Source organism: Oncorhynchus gorbuscha, linkage group LG07 (assembly GCF_021184085.1).
Source record: "Oncorhynchus gorbuscha isolate QuinsamMale2020 ecotype Even-year linkage group LG07, OgorEven_v1.0, whole genome shotgun sequence".
Lineage (NCBI taxonomy): Eukaryota > Metazoa > Chordata > Actinopteri > Salmoniformes > Salmonidae > Oncorhynchus > Oncorhynchus gorbuscha.
In genome coordinates this window covers 16,075,924-16,102,658 of record NC_060179.1, presented here as the reverse complement: position 1 = coordinate 16,102,658, position 26,735 = coordinate 16,075,924, and the positions used below count along the sequence as shown (strand labels likewise).

General features: G+C 44.8%; 1 protein-coding gene across 2 annotated transcripts in view; it reads right to left on the bottom strand.

Moving 5' to 3' along the window:
- Positions 1-26,735, bottom strand: part of LOC124039126 (D(3) dopamine receptor-like) — a 50,836-nt gene that overhangs the window by 2,324 nt on the left and 21,777 nt on the right. Inside the window, exons 5-8 of one of the 2 annotated variants that reach the window (XM_046355012.1) lie at positions 24,562-24,707; positions 23,003-23,250; positions 18,951-19,016; positions 10,649-11,018 (exon numbers count right to left, since the gene is read on the bottom strand). In XM_046355012.1, coding sequence (XP_046210968.1) covers positions 10,649-11,018; positions 18,951-19,016; positions 23,003-23,250; positions 24,562-24,707 — 830 coding nt within the window. The remainder of the gene's footprint in view (positions 1-10,648; positions 11,019-18,950; positions 19,017-23,002; positions 23,251-24,561; positions 24,708-26,735) is intronic. The other variant, XM_046355013.1, reaches the window with a different exon arrangement.

Sequence of the window (26,735 nt, the reverse complement as noted above, 5' to 3'; positions counted from 1 at the left end):
GCAATTGACGCTGAATTCGGCAAAGTGAGCCAGCACAGCAGGCTGTAATTTCCTAAAGTAGATATGTATTTATACTGGCAGTCGCTTGTCTGGCAGTCGCTTGTCTGGCAGTCGCCATATTCTCCTTTATTAGTAACTTATACCCGCATGTGAATAATCCTTTATCTTACAACTTGTTGACGACCAATATGACATTTTCTGTAGGCAACAGCAATGACCCGTTGGAACCGAAACTTGGCATGGACATTTAGCCTACAACACGTTTCAGCTTTCGGTCCGGTAGAATATTCGGTCAGTGCTATTAGTGAAAGACCAATCCAATTCTATATTGGCCAGAGAAGCTAGGGAGTGTGTGAGGCTGAGGACATCTGCTCTGTGTGAGTGTGTGTGTGTGTGTGACGTTTCAACTTTCGGTCCGGTAGAAGATTCGGTCAGTGCTATTAGTGATGAGATGATACAGCGCACTGACTGGCTCATGTGTGGGTCTGGAGGAGGGGTGTGTGTGGCGATGCACTGCCATTTGGCTTGCAGTACTTTGGCAGTGCTTGCTGTGACTTGTAGTGCAGCGCAACGCGGGCGGTAGGCATGGAAGCGGGCCGAGCTGAATTGACAACAAATCATTGCTCAGACTGAATAGAAATAGAAAGATCCGGCTTGGGGGCCATGTGTTTAGGGTTGGGGGGTGTTCTTAGAGGGTTAGGGAATTTCGTAGAGGGTTGTGGGGAGTTCTTAGGGGGCTGGGGGAGGGAGTGATTAGGGTAGTGGGCTGGAAGGGGGGTTCTTAGAGAGCTGGGGGAGGGAATGCTTAGAGGGTAGAGGGCTGGGGGTTCTTATAGAGCTGGGGGAGTGCTTAGGGTAGTGGGCTGGGGGGGTTCTTAGAGAGCTGGGGGAGGGAGTGCTTAGGGTAGTGGGCTGGGGGGGTTCTTAGAGAGCTGGGGGAGGGAGTGCTTAGGGTAGAGGGCTGGGGGTTCTTAGAGAGCTGGGGGGGGTGCTTAGGGTAAGTGGGCTGGGGGGGGGGTTCTTAGAGAGCTGGGGGGGGGGTGCTTAGAGGGTAGAGGGCTGGGGCAGGGCTAAGGGTCGATGTGGAATTTAGAAAGTGTCTCCCCCACAGTTCAAAGACCAATCCAATTCTCTCTTGGCAAGATAAGCTCGGGAGTGTGTGAGGCTGAGGACATCTGTCCTGTGTGTGTGTGTGTGTGTGTGTGTGTGTGTGTGTGTGTGTGTGTGTGTGTGTGTGTGTGTGTGTGTGTGTGTGTGTGTGTGTGTGTGTGTGTGTGTGTGTGTGTGTGTGTGTGTGTGTGTGTGTGAGAGAGAGAGATTCCTCTGTCTCATTAAGTAGACACCTCTGATTAGCTTCAGTGTCACTCAGTAGGGCCTGAACTCACCAACATGTCAGCTCCCACAGTGAACAGCCTGGACCCATGGCCGTCAACACAGCTAATCATTACAGTGTGTGTGTGTGTGTGTGTGTGAAAAAGAGATGTTTGGCAGCAGGTGTTTGGTCTCATAGAGTGGATATCTATCTTTGGATCCACCTATCCAGTTTACATTTGAGCTTTCCAATGGTTTGTTCTGATTGACTAAAGACTCACCTATGCTGCAGACTAACTAGTGCTAGGCTCCCAGCAGTGAAGAGAATGAATTGTTACTGATATCCCACATAGGCAATATATTGGCTTTGTAGTGCACTGCAGACATTGTTCTATTGTGTTGTGGAGTATAATGGTGTTATAATGGTGGTAATAGATCTGTGAGGGAAAGTGATTCTGTCCTCTGACTCCCATGGCCATAACCTCATTATTGTACAACAGTGTTCACAGTCTATCATCCCTGTTGAAATAGAAGGACTGAAAACACCATCGTTGTGTCGTAAAACCATGAAAAGTAGTGCACCTAAACTGAGATCTGGTGTGATGATACAATACATGTACTTCAAAACAGAATGGAAGTACTCTGAAACAGCCGGAGTGGCTCTTCAATCTGAATCATTGTGTTTTTTAGGGTGTTGTGACCCTCTCTGGTCTTTCAGTGCATGTAAGAGGCAGCACCAAAACACTCAAATAAATGTCTCTCATACAATCCAAGGCTTTCAAATTGCATTTGATTCATGGCATGAATATTGATTGATTGTAAATATGGAATGTTCTGTCAATATTTCCATTAAGACTCTAAAGAAGACACGGGGGATGTATACATATTATAGGCTACAGTTTCCAGGCAACTGTGAGATTATAAATCATGTTACAATCAACATGTTTAGGGATATGTAAGTCATAGTAGAGGTAACATTGATAAAGTGGGCCTTCATCACTGGTATTCTTGTGAGAAGGTGGATGTGAACCCGGTTACCCTGCTTGTCAAAACCCCGCCTTAGTCCACTCAGCCTGTCTTCTAGGTTCAGCACAACTAAACTGTTGTGAAAAACTTAAATATTTTGGTGTAGAAAAATAAGGGTTCATTGTTTCTTGAGGGGAGGAGTTTAGTGAAATTAAGATGTTCTGAAATGTCTTAAGATCTTCAGTTTTGAATACGAGGACACAGTATAGTATGAACACAGAATTAAGGCATGTTTTAAGGCAGGCTAGTTGAGAACACCTTTATTTAACCAGGTAGGCTAGTTGAGAACACCTTTATTTAACCAGGTAGGCTAGTTGAGAACACCTTTATTTAACCAGGTAGGCTAGTTGAGAACACCTTTATTTAACCAGGTAGGCTAGTTGAGAACACCTTTATTTAACCAGGCAGGCTAGTTGAGAACACCTTTATTTAACCAGGTAGGCTAGTTGAGGACACCTTTATTTAACCAGGTAGGCTAGTTGAGAACACCTTTATTTAACCAGGCAGGCTAGTTGAGGACACCTTTATTTAACCAGGTAGGCTAGTTGAGAACACCTTTATTTAACCAGGCAGGCTAGTTGAGAACACCTTTATTTAACCAGGTAGGCTAGTTGAGAACACCTTTATTTAACCAGGCAGGCTAGTTGAGAACACCTTTATTTACCCAGGCAGGCTAGTTGAGAACACCTTTATTTAACCAGGTAGGCTAGTTGAGAACACCTTTATTTAACCAGACAGGCTAGTTGAGAACACCTTTATTTAACCAGGTAGGCTAGTTGAGAACACCTTTATTTAACCAGGTAGGCTAGTTGAGAACACCTTTATTTAACCAGGTAGGCTAGTTGAGAACACCTTTATTTAACCAGGTAGGCTAGTTGAGAACACCTTTATTTAACCAGGTAGGCTAGTTGAGAACACCTTTATTTAACCAGGTAGGCTAGTTGAGAACACCTTTATTTAACCAGGTAGGCTAGTTGAGAACACCTTTATTTAACCAGGGAAGGCTAGTTGAGAACACCTTTATTTAACCAGGCAGGCTAGTTGAGAACACCTTTATTTAACCAGGTACGCTAGTTGAGAATACCTTTATTTAACCAGGCAGGCTAGTTGAGAACACCTTTATTCAACCAGGTAGGCTAGTTGAGAACACCTTTATTTAACCAGGTAGGCTAGTTGAGAACACCTTTATTTAACCAGGTAGGCTAGTTGAGAACACCTTTATTTAACCAGGCAGGCTAGTTGAGAACACCTTTATTTAACCAGGTAGGCTAGTTGAGAACACCTTTATTTAACCAGGCAGGCTAGTTGAGAACACCTTTATTTAACCAGGTAGGCTAGTTGAGAACACCTTTATTTAACCAGGTAGGCTAGTTGAGAACACCTTTATTTAACCAGGCAGGCTAGTTGAGAACACCTTTATTTAACCAGGTAGGCTAGTTGAGAACACCTTTATTTAACCAGGTAGGCTAGTTGAGAACACCTTTATTTAACCAGGCAGGCTAGTTGAGAACACCTTTATTTAACCAGGTAGGCTAGTTGAGAACACCTTTATTTAACCAGGTAGGCTAGTTGAGAACACCTTTATTTAACCAGGCAGGCTAGTTGAGAACACCTTTATTTAACCAGGTAGGCTAGTTGAGAACACCTTTATTTAACCAGGCAGGCTAGTTGAGAACACCTTTATTTAACCAGGCAGGCTAGTTGAGAACATCTTTATTTAACCAGGCAGGCTAGTTGAGAACACCTTTATTTAACCAGGTAGGCTAGTTGAGAACACCTTTATTTAACCAGGCAGGCTAGTTGAGAACACCTTTATTTAACCAGGTAGGCTAGTTGAGAACACCTTTATTTAACCAGGTAGGCTAGTTGAGAACACCTTTATTTAACCAGGCAGGCTAGTTGAGAACACCTTTATTTAACCAGGTAGGCTAGTTGAGAACACCTTTATTTAACCAGGTAGGCTAGTTGAGAACACCTTTATTTAACCAGGTAGGCTAGTTGAGAACACCTTTATTTAACCAGGCAGGCTAGTTGAGAACACCTTTATTTAACCAGGTAGGCTAGTTGAGAACACCTTTATTTAACCAGGTAGGCTAGTTGAGGTAGGCTAGTTGAGAACACCTTTATTTAACCTTTATTTAACCAGGCTAGGCTTTAGTTGAGAACACCTTTATTTAACCAGGCAGGCTAGTTGAGAACACCTTTATTTAACCAGGTAGGCTAGTTGAGAACACCTTTATTTAACCAGGCAGGCTAGTTGAGAACACCTTTATTTAACCAGGCAGGCTAGTTGAGAACACCTTTATTTAACCAGGCAGGCTAGTTGAGGACACATTTATTTAACCAGGTAGGCTAGTTGAGAACACCTTTATTTAACCAGGCAGGCTAGTTGAGGACACCTTTATTTAACCAGGTAGGCTAGTTGAGAACACCTTTATTTAACCAGGCAGGCTAGTTGAGAACACCTTTATTTAACCAGGTAGGCTAGTTGAGGACACCTTTATTTAACCAGGTAGGCTAGTTGAGGACACCTTTATTTAACCAGGCAGGCTAGTTGAGGACACCTTTATTTAACCAGGTAGGCTAGTTGAGAACACCTTTATTTAACCAGGTAGGCTAGTTGAGAACACCTTTATTTAACCAGGTAGGCTAGTTGAGAACACCTTTATTTAACCAGGTAGGCTAGTTGAGAACACCTTTATTTACCCAGGCAGGCTAGTTGAGAACACCTTTATTTACCCAGGCAGGCTAGTTGAGAACACATTTATTTAACCAGGTAGGCTAGTTGAGAACACCTTTATTTAACCAGGTAGGCTAGTTGAGAACACCTTTATTTAACCAGGTAGGCTAGTTGAGAACACCTTTATTTAACCAGGTAGGCTAGTTGAGAACACCTTTATTTAACCAGGTAGGCTAGTTGAGAACACCTTTATTTAACCAGGTAGGCTAGTTGAGAACACCTTTATTTAACCAGGTAGGCTAGTTGAGAACACCTTTATTTAACCAGGTAGGCTAGTTGAGGACACCTTTATTTAACCAGGCAGGCTAGTTGAGAACACCTTTATTTAACCAGGTAGGCTAGTTGAGAACACCTTTATTTAACCAGGCAGGCTAGTTGAGAACACCTTTATTTAACCAGGCAGGCTAGTTGAGGACACCTTTATTTAACCAGGTAGGCTAGTTGAGAACACCTTTATTTAACCAGGCAGGCTAGTTGAGAACACCTTTATTTAACCAGGTAGGCTAGTTGAGAACACCTTTATTTAACCAGGCTAGTTGAGAACACCTTTATTTAACCAGGTAGGCTAGTTGAGAACACCTTTATTTAACCAGGTAGGCTAGTTGAGAACACCTTTATTTAACCAGGTAGGCTAGTTGAGAACACCTTTATTTAACCAGGTAGGCTAGTTGAGAACACCTTTATTTAACCAGGCAGGCTAGTTGAGAACACCTTTATTTAACCAGGTAGGCTAGTTGAGAACACCTTTATTTAACCAGGTAGGCTAGTTGAGAACACCTTTATTTAACCAGGTAGGCTAGTTGAGAACACCTTTATTTAACCAGGTAGGCTAGTTGAGAACACCTTTATTTAACCAGGTAGGCTAGTTGAGAACACCTTTATTTAACCAGGTAGGCTAGTTGAGAACACCTTTATTTAACCAGGTAGGCTAGTTGAGAACACCTTTATTTAACCAGGCAGGCTAGTTGAGAACACCTTTATTTAACCAGGTAGGCTAGTTGAGAACACCTTTATTTAACCAGGCAGGCTAGTTGAGAACACCTTTATTTAACCAGGCAGGCTAGTTGAGAACACCTTTATTTAACCAGGCAGGCTAGTTGAGAACACCTTTATTTAACCAGGTAGGCTAGTTGAGAACACCTTTATTTAACCAGGCAGGCTAGTTGAGAACACCTTTATTTAACCAGGTAGGCTAGTTGAGAACACCTTTATTTAACCAGGTAGGCTAGTTGAGAACACCTTTATTTAACCAGGCAGGCTAGTTGAGAACACCTTTATTTAACCAGGTAGGCTAGTTGAGAACACCTTTATTTAACCAGGCAGGCTAGTTGAGAACACCTTTATTCAACCAGGTAGGCTAGTTGAGAACACCTTTATTTAACCAGGTAGGCTAGTTGAGAACACCTTTATTTAACCAGGTAGGCTAGTTGAGAACACCTTTATTTAACCAGGCAGGCTAGTTGAGAACACCTTTATTTAACCAGGTAGGCTAGTTGAGAACACCTTTATTTAACCAGGCAGGCTAGTTGAGAACACCTTTATTTAACCAGGTAGGCTAGTTGAGAACACCTTTATTTAACCAGGTAGGCTAGTTGAGAACACCTTTATTTAACCAGGCAGGCTAGTTGAGAACACCTTTATTTAACCAGGTAGGCTAGTTGAGGACACCTTTATTTAACCAGGTAGGCTAGTTGAGAACACCTTTATTTAACCAGGCAGGCTAGTTGAGGACACCTTTATTTAACCAGGTAGGCTAGTTGAGAACACCTTTATTTAACCAGGTAGGCTAGTTGAGAACACCTTTATTTAACCAGGTAGGCTAGTTGAGAACACCTTTATTTAACCAGGTAGGCTAGTTGAGAACACCTTTATTTAACCAGGCAGGCTAGTTGAGAACACCTTTATTTAACCAGGCAGGCTAGTTGAGAACATCTTTATTTAACCAGGCAGGCTAGTTGAGAACACCTTTATTTAACCAGGTAGGCTAGTTGAGAACACCTTTATTTAACCAGGCAGGCTAGTTGAGAACACCTTTATTTAACCAGGTAGGCTAGTTGAGAACACCTTTATTTAACCAGGTAGGCTAGTTGAGAACACCTTTATTTAACCAGGCAGGCTAGTTGAGAACACCTTTATTTAACCAGGTAGTAGGCTAGTTGAGAACACCTTTATTTAACCAGGTAGGCTAGTTGAGAACACCTTTATTTAACCAGGTAGGCTAGTTGAGAACACCTTTATTTAACCAGGCAGGCTAGTTGAGAACACCTTTATTTAACCATGTAGGCTAGTTGAGAACACCTTTATTTAACCAGGTAGGCTAGTTGAGAACACCTTTATTTAACCAGGTAGGCTAGTTGAGAACACCTTTATTTAACCAGGCAGGCTAGTTGAGAACACCTTTATTTAACCAGGTAGGCTAGTTGAGAACACCTTTATTTAACCAGGTAGGCTAGTTGAGAACACCTTTATTTAACCAGGCAGGCTAGTTGAGAACACCTTTATTTAACCAGGTACGCTAGTTGAGAATACCTTTATTTAACCAGGCAGGCTAGTTGAGAACCCCTTTATTTAACCAGGTAGGCTAGTTGAGAACAAGTTCTCATTTACAACTGCGACCTGGCCAAGATAAAGCAAAGCAGTTTGGCACATACAACAACAGAGTTACACATGGAATAAACAAACATACAATCAATAATACAGTAGAAAAGTCTATATACAGCTTGTGCAAATGAGGTAGGATAAGAGAGGTAAGGCAATAAATAGGCCAATGTGGCAAAGCAATTACAATATAGCAATTAAACACTGGAATGGTAGGATGTGCAGAAGATCAATGTGCAAGTTGAGATACTGGGATGCAAAGGAACAAGATAAATAAATAAATAAATACAGTATGGGGTTGAGGAAGATTGGATGGGCTATTTACAGATGAGCTATGTACAGGTGCAGTGATCTGTGAGCTGCTCTGACAGGTCTTGGCGCTAATTGTGCTGTAGTGAACTGACACGTAATGTATTTGCACCTTCGTGCACTTTATTTTTTATGCAAACGAAGGCCTGCTTTTTAGTTAATACTAGCTTTGTGAGTTGTATCTACTGTTTTGATGTATACCCCACATGCTATATGCTAAACTAATTAGCCACTGCCATTTTAGCCTCTGCTCTAGCTTTGGCCTACCGCATCCCACTTGACATTCATATTGGTATCTTGACTCTATATTTGCATAGCTTAATCACTTATTATTTTTTACATATTGTAATTTATATTTAATAATTGTATTTGTATTGCAATGTATTAATATTATAGCATTTGATATCCTAATGATGTATTCATGTACATTCATTATGGCTTGTCATTATTATTAGCCATCTCTGTTTCCCTGCAGAAAAACACCAGCTGGCCAATCCTAACCACAGCCAGGATCACAGACTAATGCCAACTCAACTGTCAACTGTCAATCATATCCTCTAACTCAACTGTACTGTGATTCAATTCATCTGTACAACCTTCCATGTATCATCACCTTAATATAAAGACTCAGGTCAGGACATTAGCATAATGGATGACTGGTGGATTGCATTGAGACGGGGCTGAAGTTTTGTATGACTGCTACTGCTAACATTAGCAGTCATTGCCTGTATTTATTTATTCCATGAATGTGAAATATAATGCCACATTTCTGTTGCTTTTGGAAGAATATGATAAATACCTTACAGATCAATGTAAACATCTTAAAGACCTGTTAATGTTTTGTTGTCATTTGATCATTTGCAAATAAGAAAGCATTTGAAGCTTCAATCTCGTCTTGAAAAACACATTTTGTACTCATTATTATCCTGGACAAACTTATTAACAAAACTGTATTTTCTTGTGTCCTTTGTTTGAGCAGAATACTGTCCACTTGACCTTTTAGAATTACTGATGAGGCTTCTATCAGCACACCATATTTGAGCATGGACTCCCATTCACATTATTTGGAAACACCAGAAGAAGGGGTCTAATTCTGCACTAGACAGGACTCGAAACACCAGAAGAAGGGATCTAATTCTGCACTAGATAGGACTCGAAACACCAGAAGAAGGGATTTAATTCTGCACTAGATAGGACTCGAAACACCAGAAGAAGGGGTCTAATTCTGCACTAGACAGGACTCGAAACACCAGAAGAAGGGATCTAATTCTGCACTAGATAGGACTCGAAACACCAGAAGAAGGGATTTAATTCTGCACTAGATAGGACTCGAAACACCAGAAGAAGGGGTCTAATTCTGCACTAGACAGGACTCGAAACACCAGAAGAAGGGATCTAATTCTGCACTAGATAGGACTCGAAACACCAGAAGAAGGGATCTAATTCTGCACGAGACAGGACTCGAAACACCAGAAGGGATCTAATTCTGCACTAGATAGGACTCGAAACACCAGAAACACCAGAAGAAGGGATCTAATTCTGCACTAGACAGGACTCGAAACACCAGAAGAAGGGATCTAATTCTGCACTAGATAGGACTCGAAACACCAGAAGAAGGGATCTAATTCTGCACGAGACAGGACTCGAAACAACAGATGAAGGGATCTAATTCTGCACTAGACAGGACTCGAAAGGCCAGAAGAAGGGATCTAATTCTGCACTAGACAGGACTCGAAACACCAGAAGAAGGGGTCTAATTCTGCACGAGACAGGACTCGAAACACCAGAAGAAGGGATCTAATTCTGCACTAGACAGGACTCGAAACACCAGAAGAAGGGGTCTAATTCTGCACTAGATAGGACTCGAAACACCAGAAGAAGGGGTCTAATTCTGCACTAGACAGGACTCGAAACACCAGAAGAAGGGGTCTAATTCTGCACGAGACAGGACTCGAAACACCAGAAGAAGGGGTCTAATTCTGCACGAGACAGGACTTGAAACGCCAGTGTTTTCAACCTTTTCTGCCTTTGTGTTCCCTGTCCCTGGCAAGGTGTTGCGCAACTCTTGATTAAGTGGTGTTACAACACACCATGTCATGTTTCAGAACACCTCAGGATGAATGTTTCAGTACACCTTAAAACTGTCCCAATACCCTCAGAACCACGTGTTTCAATACTCCAGCCAAGTCAATGTTTTGTTTGTAAGGTGGTGGCAGCTCAATTGCCACTAGTTGTGTTATAGAGCACTTCATTTTAACAGTGCACTAACATTTGACCTTTTTATTTAAAGAAAGACATAGTCACTCACTAGATCCCTGAAGTGCATTCCATCAATGCACATCACAAGAGGTTGGTGGCACCTTAAATGGGGAGGATGGGCTCTGGGTAATTACTACCCTGGAATGGTATCAAACACATGGTTTCCATGCCATTCCATTTTCTCTGTTCCAGCCATTATTATGAGCCGTTCTCCCCTCAGCAGCCTCACTGATGCACATGTAATGTACTTTAGCAATAGCTTAACTATTTTTTTCTATGTTCTATGAATTACTGGTCCATTCTCATGGTCAACGTGTTCTCAGTCAAATCACAGGGTAGAGTTAATAGAGCTAAGAACATTATAGAGATGGTGATAGGCCTAATACAAACAGTAGAGCTACTCACCAAGCACAATGGCCAGCATCTGCGTAGCCTTCTTCTCCCTGTTCTGCATGCTCCTGACTCGATGTTGTTGTTGGCTGGTCAGGGACTGGGAGTGGGGGGCGGGACGGAGTGCCGTGTGAATGCGTCCATTGGACAGCTCCTTGACCTCGCAGCTCCTCCGCAAAGGAATACGCTCTTTGGCTTTGGCCACCTCTTCCTCGGCGCGGTCGTGCTCAGTGCGGCCGCAGGAGGCGTGGCTGATGCTGCAGTAGTTCTGGATGTCAACCGGGGGCAGCAGTGTGTTCTCCACAGGGGCCGTCCGGGGACGCTTACGCCGCAGACACCCAGACAGGAGGTGAGCTTTAGGGGGCCCTGCCGGCTCTATACTCTCCTGAAAGGAACACAGTCAGTCACATTGGAAGGTGCTGAGCAATGCCCTTACTGTTGATCTGGTCCATAGGCAATAATTTATTTTTTTATTTCACCTTTATTTAACCAGGTAGGCAAGTTGAGAACAAGTTCTCATTTACAACTGCGACCTGGCCAAGATAAAGCAAAGCAGTGCGACACATATAACAACACAAGGTTACACATGGAGTAAAACAAACATACAGTCAATAATAAAGTAGAAAAATAAGTCTATATACAATATGAGCCAATGAGGTGAGATAAGGGAGGTAAAGGCAATAAATAGGCCATGGTGGCGAAGTAAATACAATATAGCAATTAAAACACTGGAATTGTAGATTTGACTGTGCAAAGTAGAAATAGTGGGGTGCAAAGGAGCAAAATAAATAAATATAGTAGGGGAAGAGGTAGTTGTTTGGGCTATTTAGAGATGGGCTATGTACAGGTGCAGTGATCTGTGAGCTGCTCTGACAGCTGGTGCTTAAAGCTAGTGAGGGAGATAATTGTTTCCAGTTTCAGAGATTTTTGTAGTTTGTTCTAGTCATTGGCAGCAGAGAACTGGAAAGAGAGGCAGCCAAAGGAGGAATTGGCTTTGGGGGTGACAAGTGAGATATACCTGCTGGGATGCATGCTACGGGTGGGTGCAGCTATGGTGACCAGCGAGCAAGGATAAGGCGGGACTTTACCTAGCACGGTCTTGTACATGACCTGGAGCCAGTGGGTTTGGCGACGAGTATGAAGCGAGGGCCAGCCAACGAGAACGTACAGGTCACAGTGGTGGGTAGTATATGGGGCTTTTGTGACAAAACTGATGGCACTGTGATAGACTGCAACCAATTTGTTGAGTAGAGTGTTGGAGGCTATTTTTTAAATGACATCGCCAAAGTCGAGGATCGGTAAGATGGTCAGTTTTACGAGGGTATGTTTGGCAGCATGAGTGAAGGATGCTTTGTTGCGAAATATGAAGCCAATTCTAGATTTAACTTTGGATTGGAGATGTTTTATGCGAGTCTGGAAGGAGAGTTTACAGTCTAACCAGACGCCTAGGTATTTGTAGTTGTCCACATATTCTAAGTAAGAACCGTCCAGAGTAGTGATGCTGGACGGGCGGGCAGGTGCAGGCAGCGATCGGTTGAAGAGCATGCATTTAGTTTTACTTGTACTTAAGAGCAGTTGGAGGCCACGGAAGGAGAGTTTGTCATGTTTTGTCATATATTGTCTTGTCATTATGCTTTCCCTTCTGTTCGTTTCCCCCTGCTGGTCTTATTAGGTTCGTTCCCTCTTTCTATCCCTCTCTCTCCCCCTCCCTCTCTCACTCTCTCGCTCTCTCTTCTCTCTATCGTTCCGTTCCTGCTCCCAGCTGTTCCTATTCCCCTAATCAATCATTTAGTCTTCCCACACCTGTTCCCGATCCTTTCCCCTGATTAGAGTCCCTATTTCTTCCTTTGTGTTCCGTTCCTGTCCTGTCGGATCCTTGTATGTATTGGTCACCGTGCTGTGTTTGTGTATCGCCCAGTCGTGTCGTGTTTCCCTCAGATGCTGCGTGGTGAGCAGGTGTCTGAGTCTGCTAGGTTCAAGTGCCTTCCCGAGGCTACCTGCTGTTCAAGATCGAGTCTCCAGTCGGTTCTCGTCATTACGAGTGGAAGTTGTGTTTTTTGATTGTATTTTACTTTACTGGATTAAAGACTCTGTTTTCGCCAAGTCGCTTTTGGGTCCTCATTCACCTGCATAACAGAAGGATCCGACCGAGAATGGACCCAGCGACTATGGATTCTCTCTACTCTACTCTCGAGTTCCAGGGAGCGATGCTCGGCAGACACGAGCAGGAATTGTCTGCTGCTCGGCATGCCGTTGAGACCCTGGCCGCTCAGGTCTCCGACCTCTCAAGACAGTATCAGAGTCTTCGTCTCGTGTCACCAGCTACTTCCGGTTCTTCCGAGCCTCCGGAACCTAGGGTTAATAACCCACCTTGTTATTCTGGGCAGCCCACTGAGTGCCGCTCCTTTCTCACCCAGTGTGATATCGTGTTCTCTCTCCAACCCAACACATACTCAAGAGAGAGAGCTCGGATTGCCTACGTCATATCACTCCTTACTGGTCGGGCTCGGCAGTGGGGCACAGCTATCTGGGAGGCAAGCGCTGAGTGTACTAACAATTATCTGAACTTTAAAGAGGAGATGATAAGGGTTTTGATCGCTCAGTTTTTGGGAAAGAAGCTTCCTGGTCCCTGTCTTCCCTATGTCAAGGTAATCGATCCATAACGGATTACTCAATAGAGTTTCGCACTCTTGCTGCCTCCAGTAACTGGAACGAGCAGGCGTTGCTCGCTCATTTTCTGGAGGGACTCCACGCTAAGGTTAAGGATGAGATTCTCTCTCGGGAGGTTCCATCCAGCGTGGATTCTTTGATTGAACTCGCTATTCGCATTGAACGACGGGTAGATCTTCGTCACCGAGCTCATAGAAGAGAGCTCGCGTTAACTGTGTCTCCCCTCTCTCCGACACTACCGTCTTTCCCCACTGACTCAGGTGTTGAGCCCATGCAGCTGGGGGTATTCGCATCTCGGCTAAGGAGAGGGAACGGAGAATCACCAACCGCCTCTGTCTCTATTGCGGTTCCGCTGGTCATTTTGTCATGTCATGTCCAGTTAAAGGCCAGAGCTCATCAGTAAGCGGAGGGCGACTGATAAGCGCTACTAGACGGTCCTCTCCGTCAAGTACATGTACTACTTTACCGGTCCATCTACGCTGGACCGGATCGGCAGCATCCTGCAGTGCATTAATAGACTCTGGGGCAGAGGGCTGTTTTATGGACGAAGCCTGGGCGCGGGAACATGACATTCCTCTCAGACAGTTAGGGAGCCCACGGTCATGTTTGCCTTGGATGGTAGTCCTCTCCCCAGTATATTATATGAAACACTACCTTTAACCCTCACTGTATCTGGTAACCATAGTGAGACCATTTCTTTTTTATTTTTTGTTCACCTTTTACACCTGTTGTTTTGGGTCATCCCTGGCTAGTGTGTCATAATCCTTCTTTTGATTGGTCTAGTGGTTCTGTCCTTTCCTGGAGCGTTTCTTGTCATGTGAAGTGTTTAATGTCTGCTATTTCTCCTGTTTGTTCTGTCCCCTCTTCTCAGGAGGAACCTGGTGATTTGACAGGAGTGCCGGAGGAATATCATGGTCTGCGCACGGTCTTCAGTCGGTCCAGAACCAACTCCCTTCCTCCTCACCGGTCGTATGATTGTTGTTCTGATCTCTTTAAGAAGCGTTTTGCATCCGCTCCTATTCTTGTTGCACCTGACGTCACTAAACAGTTTATTGTTGAGGTTGACGCGTCGGGGGTGGGCGTGGGAGCCATTCTGTCCCAGCACTCCGATACTGACGATGGGGTCCACCCTTGTGCGTATTTTTCTGCTTCTGCTCCTGGTCTTGCTGGGTCTCAGTCTGTTCCCTGCCATCGCATCTCTCCTGTTCTTGTTCCTGCCCTTGCTGTGTCTCAGTCTGTCCCTAGTTGTTACTCTCCTGGCCTGTTTGGTCCTGTTTGCTCTAAAGTTTTCAGTTCTCTACCCGTGTCTCATTTTTTTTTTTTTTTTTTTAGAGTAGTACCCTAGTTTCCCTTTTTATCGTTTTTTTCGTTACGGTCCTGAGGAGAGGAGTTGGGTTCTTTCTCGGGACGTGCTGGACCGTTTGATCTATGATTTCCTCCGTTGCCGCCAGTGTTCCTCCTCGAGAGCGCCAGGAGGCGCTCGGTGAGTGGGGGGGTACTGTCATGTTTTGTCATATATTGTCTTGTCATTATGCTTTCCCTTCTGTTCGTTTCCCCTGCTGGTCTTATTAGGTTCGTTCCTTCTTTCTATCCCTCTCTCTCCCCCTCCATCTCTCACTCTCTCGCTCTCTCTTCTCTCTATCGTTCCGTTCCTGCTCCCAGCTGTTCCTATTCCCCTAATCAATCATTTAGTCTTCCCACACCTGTTCCCGATCCTTTCCCCTGATTAGAGTCCCTATTTCTTCCTTTGTGTTCCGTTCCTGTCCTGTCGGATCCTTGTATGTATTGGTCACCGTGCTGTGTTTGTGTATCGCCCAGTCGTGTCGTGTTTCCCTCAGATGCTGCGTGGTGAGCAGGTGTCTGAGTCTGCTAGGTTCAAGTGCCTTCCCGAGGCTACCTGCTGTTCAAGATCGAGTCTCCAGTCGGTTCTCGTCATTACGAGTGGAAGTTGTGTTTTTTGATTGTATTTTACTTTACTGGATTAAAGACTCTGTTTTCGCCAAGTCGCTTTTGGGTCCTCATTCACCTGCATAACAGAGTTGTATGGCATTGAAGCTCGTCTGGAGGGTTGTTAACACAGTGTCCAAAGAAGGGCCAGAAGTATACAGAATGGTGTTGTCTGCGTAGAGATGGATCAGAGACTCACCAGCAGCAAGAACGATATCATTGATATATACAGAGAAGAAAGTCATAGGCAAGAATACTGTTGATCTGGTCCCTAGACAACCTTAACGTTGATTAAATCAAATCAAATTGTATTTGTCACAAGCGCCGAATACAACAGGTGTAGACTTTACAGAGAAATGCTTACTTACAAGCCTTTAACCAACAATGCAGTTTTAAGAAAATACCTAAAAAAAGTAAGAGCTAAGAATAACAAATAATTAAAGAGCAGCAGTAAAATAACAATAGTGGGGCTATATACAGGGGATACCGCTACAATAATATGTACATGTAGATAGAGTTATTAAAATGACTATGCAGCATAGAAGGGCGGGTTGGGAGGGGGGCAATGCAAATAGCCTGGGTAGCCATTTGATTAGATGTTCAGGAGTCTTATGGCTTGGGTTAGAAGCTGTTTAGAAGCCTCTGAGACCTAGACTTGGCCCTCCGGTACCGCTTGCCATGTGGTAGCAGAGAGAACAGTCTATGACTAGGGTAGCTGGAGTCTTTGACCATTTTTAGGGTATAGAGGTCCTGGATGGCAGGAAGCTTGGTGACACCGCCTGGTATAGAGGTCCTGGATGGCAGGAAGCTTGGCGTACGCATTACCCTCTGTAGTGCCTTGCGGTCGGAGGCCGAGGAGTTGCCATACCAGGCAGTGATGCAACCCTTAGGATGCTTTCGATGGTGCAGCTGTAAAACCTTTTGAGGATCTGAGGACCCATGCCAAATCTTTTCAGTCTCCTGAGGGGGAATAGGTTTTGTTGTGCCCTCTTCATGACTGTCTTGGTGTGCTTAGACCATGTTAGTTTGTTGGACGCCAAGGAATTTGAAGCGCTCACCCTGCTACACTACAGCCCCGTCGATGAAAATGGGTGTGTGCTCGTCCTCCTTTTCCTTTAGTCAAACAATCAACTCCTTTGTCTTGATCACATTGAGGGAGAGGTTGTTGTCCTTGCACAACACGGTCAGGTCTCTGACCTCCTCCCTATAGGCTGTCTCATCGTTGTCGGTGACCCACTGTTGTGTCATCGGCAAACTTAATGATGGTGTTGGAGTCGAGCCTGGCCGTGCAGTCATGAGTGAACAGGGAGTACAGGAGGGGACTGAGCACGCACCCCTGAGGGGCCCCTGTGTTGAGGATCAGTGTGGCGGTTGTGTTGTTACCTACCCTTACCCCCTGGGGACGGCCTGCCAGGAAGTCCAGGATCCAGTTGCAGAGGGAGGTGTTTAGTCCCAGGGTGCTTATCTTTGTGATGAGCTTTGAGAGTACTACGGCGGTGAACGCTGAGCTGTAGTCAATGAATAGCATTCTCACATTGGTGTTCCTTTTGTCCAGGTGGGAAAGGGCAGTGTGGAGTGCAATAGAGATTGCATCATCTGTGGATCTGTTGGGGCGGTATGCAAATTGGAGTGGGTCTAGGGTTTCTGGGATAAGGGTGTTGATGTGAGCCATGACCAGCCTTTCAAAGAACTTCATGGCTACAGACGTGACTGCTACGGGTCGATAGTCATTTAGGCAGGTTACCTTAGTGTTATTGGGCACAGGGACTATGGTGGTCTGCTTGAAATATGTTAGTATTAAAGACTCAGACAGAGAGAGGTTGAAAATGTCTGTGACGACACTTTCCAGTTGGTCAGCACATGCTCGGAGTACACGTCCTGGTAATGAATGTTGACCTGGTTAAAGGTCTTACTGGTTGCAGAGAGCAGTCGTCCGGAACAGCTGATGCGCTCATGCATGTTTCAGTGCTACTTGCCTCGAAGCGAGCATAGAAGTTATTTCGCTCATCTGGTAGGCTTGTGTCACGGGGCAGTTCTCAGCTGTGCTTTCCTTTGTAGTCTGTAATAGTTTTCAAGCCCTGCCACATCAGGACGAGTGTCGGAGCCGGTGTAGTACAATTCAATCTTAGTCCTGTATTGAAGCTTTGCCTGTTTGATTGTTTTTATCGGAGGGTATAGCGGGATTTGTTATAAGCTTCCGGGTTAGAGTCCTGCTCATTGAAAGCGGCAGCTCTACTCTTTAGCTCAGTGTGAATGTTGCCTGTAATCCATGGCATCTGGTTGGGGTATGTACGTACAGTCACTGTGGGAACGACGTCATTGATGCACTTATTGATGAAGCCAGTGACTGAGGTGGTGTACTCCTCAATGCCATCAGAGGAATCCCAGAACATATTCACGTCTGTGCTAGCAAAATAGTCCTGTAGTTTAACATCTGCTTCATCTGACCACTTTTTCATAGACCGAGTGACTGGTGCTTCCTGCTTTCATTTTTGCTTGTAAGCAGGAATCCAGAGGATAGAATTATGGTCAGATTTGCCAAATGGCACCCCGATCTCTTTCAGCGAAATCTCAGTTTCTTTCTCCAGCAAATGACGAGGATGAGGGCCTGTTCAGGTTTTTGAAGTATATCCTTCCCGACTCATTAAAGAAAAAAAAATATTCATCTAATACTTGGTGAGTAATCGCTGTTCTGATGTACAGAAGCTCTTTCCATAAGAGACGGTAGCAGAAACATACAAAATAAGTTACAAACAATGTGAAAAAAGTAACAAAATAGCATGGTTGGTTAAGAGCCGATAAAACGTCAGTCATCCTCTCCGGCGCCATCTTTGTCATGATCTGGTCCATAGACAACCATACTGTTGATCAGGGCCCGGTTTTCCAAAAGCATCTTAAGGTTAAGTTCATTTTACAGGTTCTAAGATTAACTTAACATTAAGATGCTTTTGGGAAACCGGCCCTGCCTGAAATTTAGATGCAGCTGTTCGCTTTCATATTTCCCCTATAATAAGGGATTGATTCAGACCTGGGACACCAGCTGACCCGACTCTCTGACATTTATTCATGATTCCACATGTCTCTGTCCTGATCTCCGCCCCCACCCTGTCAGGGACCCCGCCCCTTCCTGGTTCACTGCTTCTCCCTTCCTGTTCCTCGTGTTTCCGCCTGTCAGTCTAAACTTGCGTATAACAGCCGAGCCTCGCAGCCCTGTTTACAGCGGGGAATTAAAGCTTGTCATTTGCTCCATCTTTGATGTCTCGCAGCCCTGTGGATTGGTGTGACATCCAGAGCCTGCGAGTTTAGTGGCAGTGAGGCGAGGAGAGCAGCCCGGTATCAGAATTAAGACTTTCAGCTCCCTCACAGCCCGGGGGCTAGCACAGATTAATGACATGGGCACACGCAGGCACACACACACACGCCCACCCACACACACTTAAGTCATCCAAAAACTCAGGTTTATCTATCTATGTATCTGTTTCTATTCATCTCCAGTACTCTTCCTCACACTTTCTAACACACTGTAAACACAGGAATTTACAAAGGCACGCACACACACACACACACACACACACACACACACACACACACACACACACACACACACACACACACACACACACACACACACACACACACACACACACACACACACACACACACACACACACACACACACACACACACACACAGCTCTTACCACTTTGATCCTAATGGGGGACAGGTCTCTGTTCTCCTTAAGGGACTCCTCCTGCAGACACTTTTCCTGGGAGAGAGAGATGAATGGAGAGACAGGGATTGAGAGAGAGATACAAATGATGACTGACTCATCCTTCAACAGGTAAACACACATGAGGCAAGATAGAGGGAGAGAGAGATGGGGAGAGGAGGGAGAGAGGGGTGGCAGAGAGGAAATATCACACCTGACTCACCCTTCAACAGGTAAACAACTTTCTTCCAGCAGTCAGCACCCTCCCATCCCCCCACCCATCCATCCACCCACCCACCCACCCACCCACCCACCCACCCATCCACCCATCCATCCACCCATCCATCTAGTAGCTGTTAACTAACAACAACTTCAACCGGATTCTCAATATCTTTGCCTGCTGTGTTGCTGATGATCTTGAGGTAAACTCTGCTTGAAAATTAGAAGGTGAGAAAAAAACTACATTCTTTAATGCAAAAATAAACAGGGGCTCTTGTCTCCATATCAAATGTTGCTCCAGTTAGCTGGAACTAACCCTTGTTCTAACATTCCCAAACAGCACTCTACTCTGTTAGTTCCCTCATCCCAGATTTCTCCTGACTACACAACCATCCCATAATGAATATGATCCAAACCTGAGCATAAAGACTGGAAATGATCCCACAATCCGCCACTCAAATGAAGGATTTGATTTCATAACCTGCATGTCACTAATACAATCCTAGTTATTTGACTTCCCTCCAGATGGTGTTGCTTGGTAACTAAGACAATTATCTGGTAACAATTGGCACTTTTTGGAAGTAAAAATAATTTAATGGCCTATTTTACTGAATCCCAAATAACAAAATAGTCATTTGTTTAGAATTATCATGTAATTATGGTAGTGCAGGAAGTACGCCATCAGGAGGAGGCTGCAAGGTGGGCCAAGGCAGTCTCTCTTGCCAAACAGGGACAGTGGACTCGATGGGACAGTGTGGAGAAGAGGAAGATCAGCTGGAAGGATCTGTGGGCCATGGAAGCGAGGCGGTTGAGCTTTTCCATCAGAGCAACATATGACGTCCTTCCAACACCAGTTAATCTTCACCAATGGTATGGTGAAGATCCGGACTGTGCCCTCTGTTCCATGCCAGCCAACCTCAGGCACATTCTCACAGGGTGTAAAACAAGCCTCACCCAAGGACGCTACACTTGGCGTCACAACCAAGTCCTTAAAAACCTTGCGTCCGCCCTGGAGGACAAGCGAGCTGCCACCAACTCCCTACCACCCACAGCAGCATCACACTCCTTACGGACAAACTTTGTCCGCGAAGGGGCTAAACCACCGAAGATCGGCTCTACACCATTAGAGCGAGACCAGCTGCTCTTGGCCCGCGACTGGAAAATGCTAGCTGACATTGGCCGGCAACTTGTGTTTCCTCCGGAGATCGCAACCACCACCAAGACCTGACATGGTGCTCTGGTCCCGTTCACTCAATAAGGTCTTCATCATTGAGCTCACAGTACCCTGGGAAAACTCAGTAGTTGAGGCTTATGAGCGAAAACATCTGCGCTATGCTGATCTAGCTGCCGAAGCACGGCATCATGGCTGGAACACAAAAGTCCGACCAGTGGAGGTGGGCTGCAGAGGTTTTGTGGCAACATCTACAACCAGACTGCTTAGAGACCTGGAAATTAAGGGCCAGAGCCAGCGTTCGGCAATCAAAGCTGTATCAGAGGCGGCATAAGGCAGCAGTCAGTGGCTCTGGATGAAGAGGAAAGACCCCAGCTGGGCCCCGAAGTGAGAGGGCCAGGAGGTATGCGGTCAACAATGCTTGACTCAGGGAGGAGGACGCCCCTGCCATGCATAGTCCCATGGGATGTTGGCTATCAACAACAAGGCAACTCCTATGACTAATTGGGAATGGGACGCAAGCGTAGGATTGATCACCCTGTCACTGGCCTCCTTTGGGGAGGGTGTATAGTGTGAAAGGCCGAAACACCCTAGGAACCAAAGGTACACTACTGACGATGCGCTCCCCAAATTTCACCACGCTCACTGTTAATTAACTCTTGGAAGTGCTTGCACAAAGGATAGTAACATCTCATCCTGTGTTCTTGGAATCTGGTCTCATGTTTCATGAGCACAGAGTAATGACATGGACGCACGCAGGCCCGCCCGCCTGCAGGTGCACCTTGTGCTGGGGACAATAAAAGGCCACTTTAAAATTAGCAGGTTTGTCACACAACACAATGACACAGATGTATCAAATTTTGAGGGAATGCAGGAATGTCCACCAGAGCTGTTGCCAGATAATTCAATGTTAATTTCTCTGCCATAAACTGCCTCCAACGTCGTTTTAGAGAATTTGGCAGTACATCCAACCGGCCTCATAACCTCAGACCATGTGTAACCATGCCAGCCCAGGAACACCACATGCGTTTTCTCAAGCCCTTTTGTGGGAGAAAACTCATTCTGATTGGCTGGGCCTGGCTCCTCAGTGGGTGGGCCTAGCTCCCAAGTGGGTGGGCTTGTGCCCCCCAAGGCCCACCATTGGCTGCACCCCTGCTCAGTCATGTGAAATCCATATACTAGGGTCTAATGAATTAATTTCCATTGACTGATTTTCTGATATGAACTATACCTCAGTAAAATCTTGAAATTGTTGCATGTTGCATTTATGTTTTTGTTATTAAGTATAGGTCAAAAATGGACTGTAACATAGTGCGTCCTACAATCTTTCCACCTGCTCCCATCACATCATGGACATGACCTTAGTCACTTCTAGTGCAACGTAAATGACCCTGAAACCTCTAGTGCAACGTAAATGACCCTGAAACCTCTAGTGCAATGTAAATGACCCTGAAACCTCTAGTGCAACGTAAATGACCCTGAAACCTCTAGTGCAATGTAAATGACCCTGAAACCTCTAGTGTAACGGAAATGACCCTGAAACCTCTAGTGCAACGTAAATGACCCTGAAACCTCGAGGGTAACGGAAATGACCCTGAAACCTCCAGTGTAACGGAAATGACCCTGAAACCTCGAGTGTAACGGAAATGACCCTGAAAAACCTCTAGTGCAACGTAAATGACCCTGAAACCTCTAGTGCAACGTAAATGACCCTGAAACCTCTAGTGTAACGGAAATGACACTGAAACCTTGAGTGTAACGTAAATGACCCTGAAACCTCTAGTGCAACGTAAATGACCCTGAAACCTCTAGTGTAATGTAAATGACCCTGAAACCTCTAGTGTAATGTAAATGACCCTGAAATCTTGAATGTAATGGAAATGACCCTGAAATCTTGAATGTAATGGAAATGACCCTGAAATCTTGAATGTAATGGAAATGACCCTGAAATCTTGAATGTAATGGAAATGACCCTGAAATCTTGAATGTAATGGAAATGACCCTGAAACTGACTGATCGTGACTGCAATGATCAAAGAAACTCCCCAAGCCTACGGCTCCTCAGATCCCACATTATCATATAACCTGAACTGAGCCTGTTCAACTCTCATATCACAGATACATTCCCCTATCTACATCACATGGAGCCAGGTCACCTAGACAGCAGAGCGGAGCTCACAGCAGCTCCTTGGAGAGGTTTTATCATTGTCATTCCTGTAACTACGCCAACCTAATATCTGGATAATCGCCTCACTCCGTTTCCATGGCAATTGTGCACGTTTTATACAATGGCGGTGGACATTGACATCACCATGACAGATGCCACTTGTGACATTGGTTATTCATGAGTGAAATGTTGATGTGAGCGTGCAGGGTTTATTATTAATTTTTCCATGTCACACTGAGCTTGATATCTCTTCTATAAGGAAATCCTTACATTTGACATTTTACTAGACACTCTTATCCAGAACGACTTACAGGAGCAATTAGGGTTAAGTGCCTTGCTCAAGGGCACATTGGCAAATTTTTCATCTAGTTGGCTTGGGGATTCGAACCGGCGACCTTTTGATTACAGGCCCAACACTCTTAACTGCTCGGCTGATGCATGCATATGTGTTTGTATGTGTGTGTTGTATAAGAGTGAATGCACTCACTTCCATGTTCATTTGCACAGTCACTGTGGGACCATATGACTGTGTTCTCACCGCGGAGGGCTGGGCCAAACCTGGCTGGACCTTCCCGCTGCTGCCCTGGCGGATGGCAATCCTCTTCCTCCTCTTCCTGAGGAAGACGTAGATGCGGATGTACACCAGCAGGGTGACGATGAAGGGCAGGTAGAAGGACACCACCGACGAGTAGATGACAAAGTCGGGGTTGGAGATGGAGCACACCGTCGGGTCGTCTGAGAGAAGAAGAAGAAAACCACTATGTTCAAATTACTAAACAATACACATCAACAACACGTCTCTTTTCAGCACCGCTCGTACGGCCAACTAGCAAGATAACTGTAGTAAGTGTTATCTGTTATTTCCCACACTTAAATAAAAAATGTTTGATACACATTGGTAAAATGCTACCTGCTCAAACCAGGTAACATTGACACATTTTGTTAAATATCCACTTAAATCCATGGGTTGAGAAGCCTTCCATATTCTGAAAATTGGCCCGTTTCTATTAGTGGCATTGACCCCTTGTTGTGGAGTATGCTAATTGCATGTTAGCTCTGTGTTCATTCGGACGTGATTGAACACTGTTTGCTCTAGATTAATAGTGCATGATTCACCACACAAGGACCCTAGGAGGGAGACTGACTGACTAACACTGGAGCTCCTCTCTTTCCCAGCCTAGTACTACTACCAAACCCTGACTGGAGCTCCTCTCTTTCCCAGCCTAGTACTACTACCAAACCCTGACTGGAGGTCCTCTCCTTCCCAACCTAGTACTACTACCAAACCCTGACTGGAGGTCCTCTCCTTCCCAACCTAGTACTACTACCAAACCCTGACTGGAGGTCCTCTCCTTCCCAACCTAGTACTACTACCAAACCCTGACTGGAGGTCCTCTCCTTCCCAGCCTAGTACTACTACCAAACCCTGACTGGAGGTCCTATCCTACCCAACCTAGTACTACTACCAAACCCTGACTGGAGGTCCTCTCCTTCCCAACCTAGTACTACTACCAAACCCTGACTGGAGGTCCTCTCCTTCCCAGCCTAGTACTACTACCAAACCCTGACTGGAGCTAAGCAAGTCCCCTGTTCTGGTGTAGTTCACCTGTGGGGTTTAATATCTCACCTGTTCTTCACCTGTGAAGTCTAATATCTCACCTGTTCTGTGGTGTCTGTATAGCAGTATCGAACAGAATTCAGCTTCCATTACCTAATCTTTGAAGGTGTGTCTCATCTGTTCCGTTGACTGTTGCCTATTCCACAATCCGTCTCAATAGCCACAACGGCCTCAACATGTCCTGTAGATGTCTAAAAGGACTGGATGGGTGAAAGCAATGTGGTGGTAACACTCCCAAGCCAACCAAAGGGTTTGGTGGCGCAGCTACCATATTATACCCATCCGATCCTTCCAGATCTATGAGGAAGTAGTACAGGGTTATAGGGCCTTGCTGGCTAGGGGTTCATTTCAAACTGGGCATCCATCTCATCTACACTGGTATGTCTGACATGTGCAAAGGGGTGTGGGTGTGTCTCACCTGTACTCACGTGTCTCACCTGATGTGTTGAATCCGAACAGAAGGGGGCAGGAGACAGCGAAGGCCAGGATCCACACTGTCGCGATCATGGCCGAGACCCGCTTCCTGGAGCTGTGTGTGGTGTTGTAGAGGACAGGCATCACCACCGCTGTGTACCTGGACATGGCACACAGACAATTTGTAAGAGGGAGAAACCAAAGAAGTTGGAAAGTTAGAGGAAAAAACAAAAGGGGGAGAAAAAAAGTTAGATAAATGAGAAGTTAACAGAAAGAGAAGGAAGCACTAAGACTGCGATGCCAAGACCCACAATGGAACAGCAAACAAAGCACAAATAACTGTTTCTCAATTACTCCATTTAACTATTCAGCAATATGACCAGTAAAGCTTTGATTAAAACCTGTATCAACCTTGTGTTATATGCCAATAATGCGTAATGAGCATGTGCAAACAGAGATAGTAGAGGCGGTGACAGAGAGGGAACAGTAATTAGGGGGCACACCGATTCAGGCACTGATGAGACAACACGTTTCACTACAACCAGCCTACTGCCATCACCATTGTTTAACCACATCAACGTAATTATACATTTTCTTCTCACGCCGAACGTAAAGGGGTGAGGAATAAAGGCCAATGGAAAGGGGGATCCCTAGTCAGTTGTACAACTGAATACATTCAACTAAAATGTGTCTTCCACATTTAACCCAACCCCTCTGTGTAACGGATTTCCTCCTCTTCGTCTGAGGAGGAGTAAGAATCGGACCAAAGCGCAGCGTGGTAAGTGTTCATGATGTAATCTTTAATGAAACATTTACATTACATTTAAGTCATTTAGCAGACGCTCTTATCCAGAGCGACTTACAAATTGGAACGAACTGAACACTGAAATACAAAACAATAAAGTGAACGAACGAAAACCGAAACAGTACCGTGTGGACCAAACACCCACACGGAAAACAAACATCCACAAACCAAAAGTGAAACCCAGGCTACCTAAGTATGATTCTCAATCAGAGACAACTAACACCTGCCTCTGATTGAGAACCATACTAGGCCGAACACAAAAATCAACATAGAAAAACAAACAGACTGCCCACCCCAACTCACGCCCTGACCATACTAAAACAAAGAATAAAATAACAGAACTATGGTCAGAACGTGACACTCTGAATCAGAGAGGTGCGGAGAGCTGCCTTAATCGTCATCCACGTCTTTGGCGCCCGGGGAACAGTGGGTTAACTGCCTTGCTCAGGGGCAGAACGACAGATTTTTACCTTGTCAGCTCAGGGATTCGATCCAGCTTACCTTTCGAGGTAGGGTAACATAGCACAAAAACACGAGAGAAACAATCAGAGGCTAAAAATAATACTATCCCATTTTCTCTCTCTTACTCTCTCTCCCTCTCTTTGTGTCTTTTTGCTCATTTTCAAGCTGATCCTAGGACAGGTCAAAAAATGATGTGTGGAAAACAATTTCACAGAACTAGATGACAACAGTGAAGAAGCATTGGGCAAGAGGAATTGGAGCACTTCAGAACACTTCAGGGTTGATCCCATGTGGAGCTCTGACCCCTGGGCATGCACATCATATTATCAATCAGGTTGTATTTATTTATATATCTTCATACTCTTGGTTTCTCTTAATATCTTTTATTACTAAACACCATAAACTATGTGACATTATGAATGTCTTGCATTTACTACAAATGCATTGCAATACCACTGTATTTTTGTGCTTTGAAAGGCACTCTATCAAATATCCTAAGCATACAGTACCAGTCAAAAGTTTGGACACACCTACTCATTCAAGGATTTTTCTTTATTTGTACTATTTTCTACATTGTAGAATAATAGTGAAGACATCAAAACTATGAAATAACACATATGGAATTGAGATTCTTCAAAGTAGCCATACGTTGTCTTGATGACAGCTTTGCACACTCTTGGCATTCTCTCAACCAGCTTCATGAGGTAGTCAGCTCAAATAAGCAAAGAGAAATGACAGTCCATCATTACTTTAAGATACAAAGGTCAGTCAATCTGGAAAATGTCAAGAACTTTGAACGTTTCTTCAAGTGCAGTCTCAAAAACCATCAAGCGCTTTGATGAAACTGGCTCTCATGAGGACCATCACAGGAAAGCAAGACCCAGAGTTACCTCTGCTGCAGAAGATAAGTTCATTAGAGTT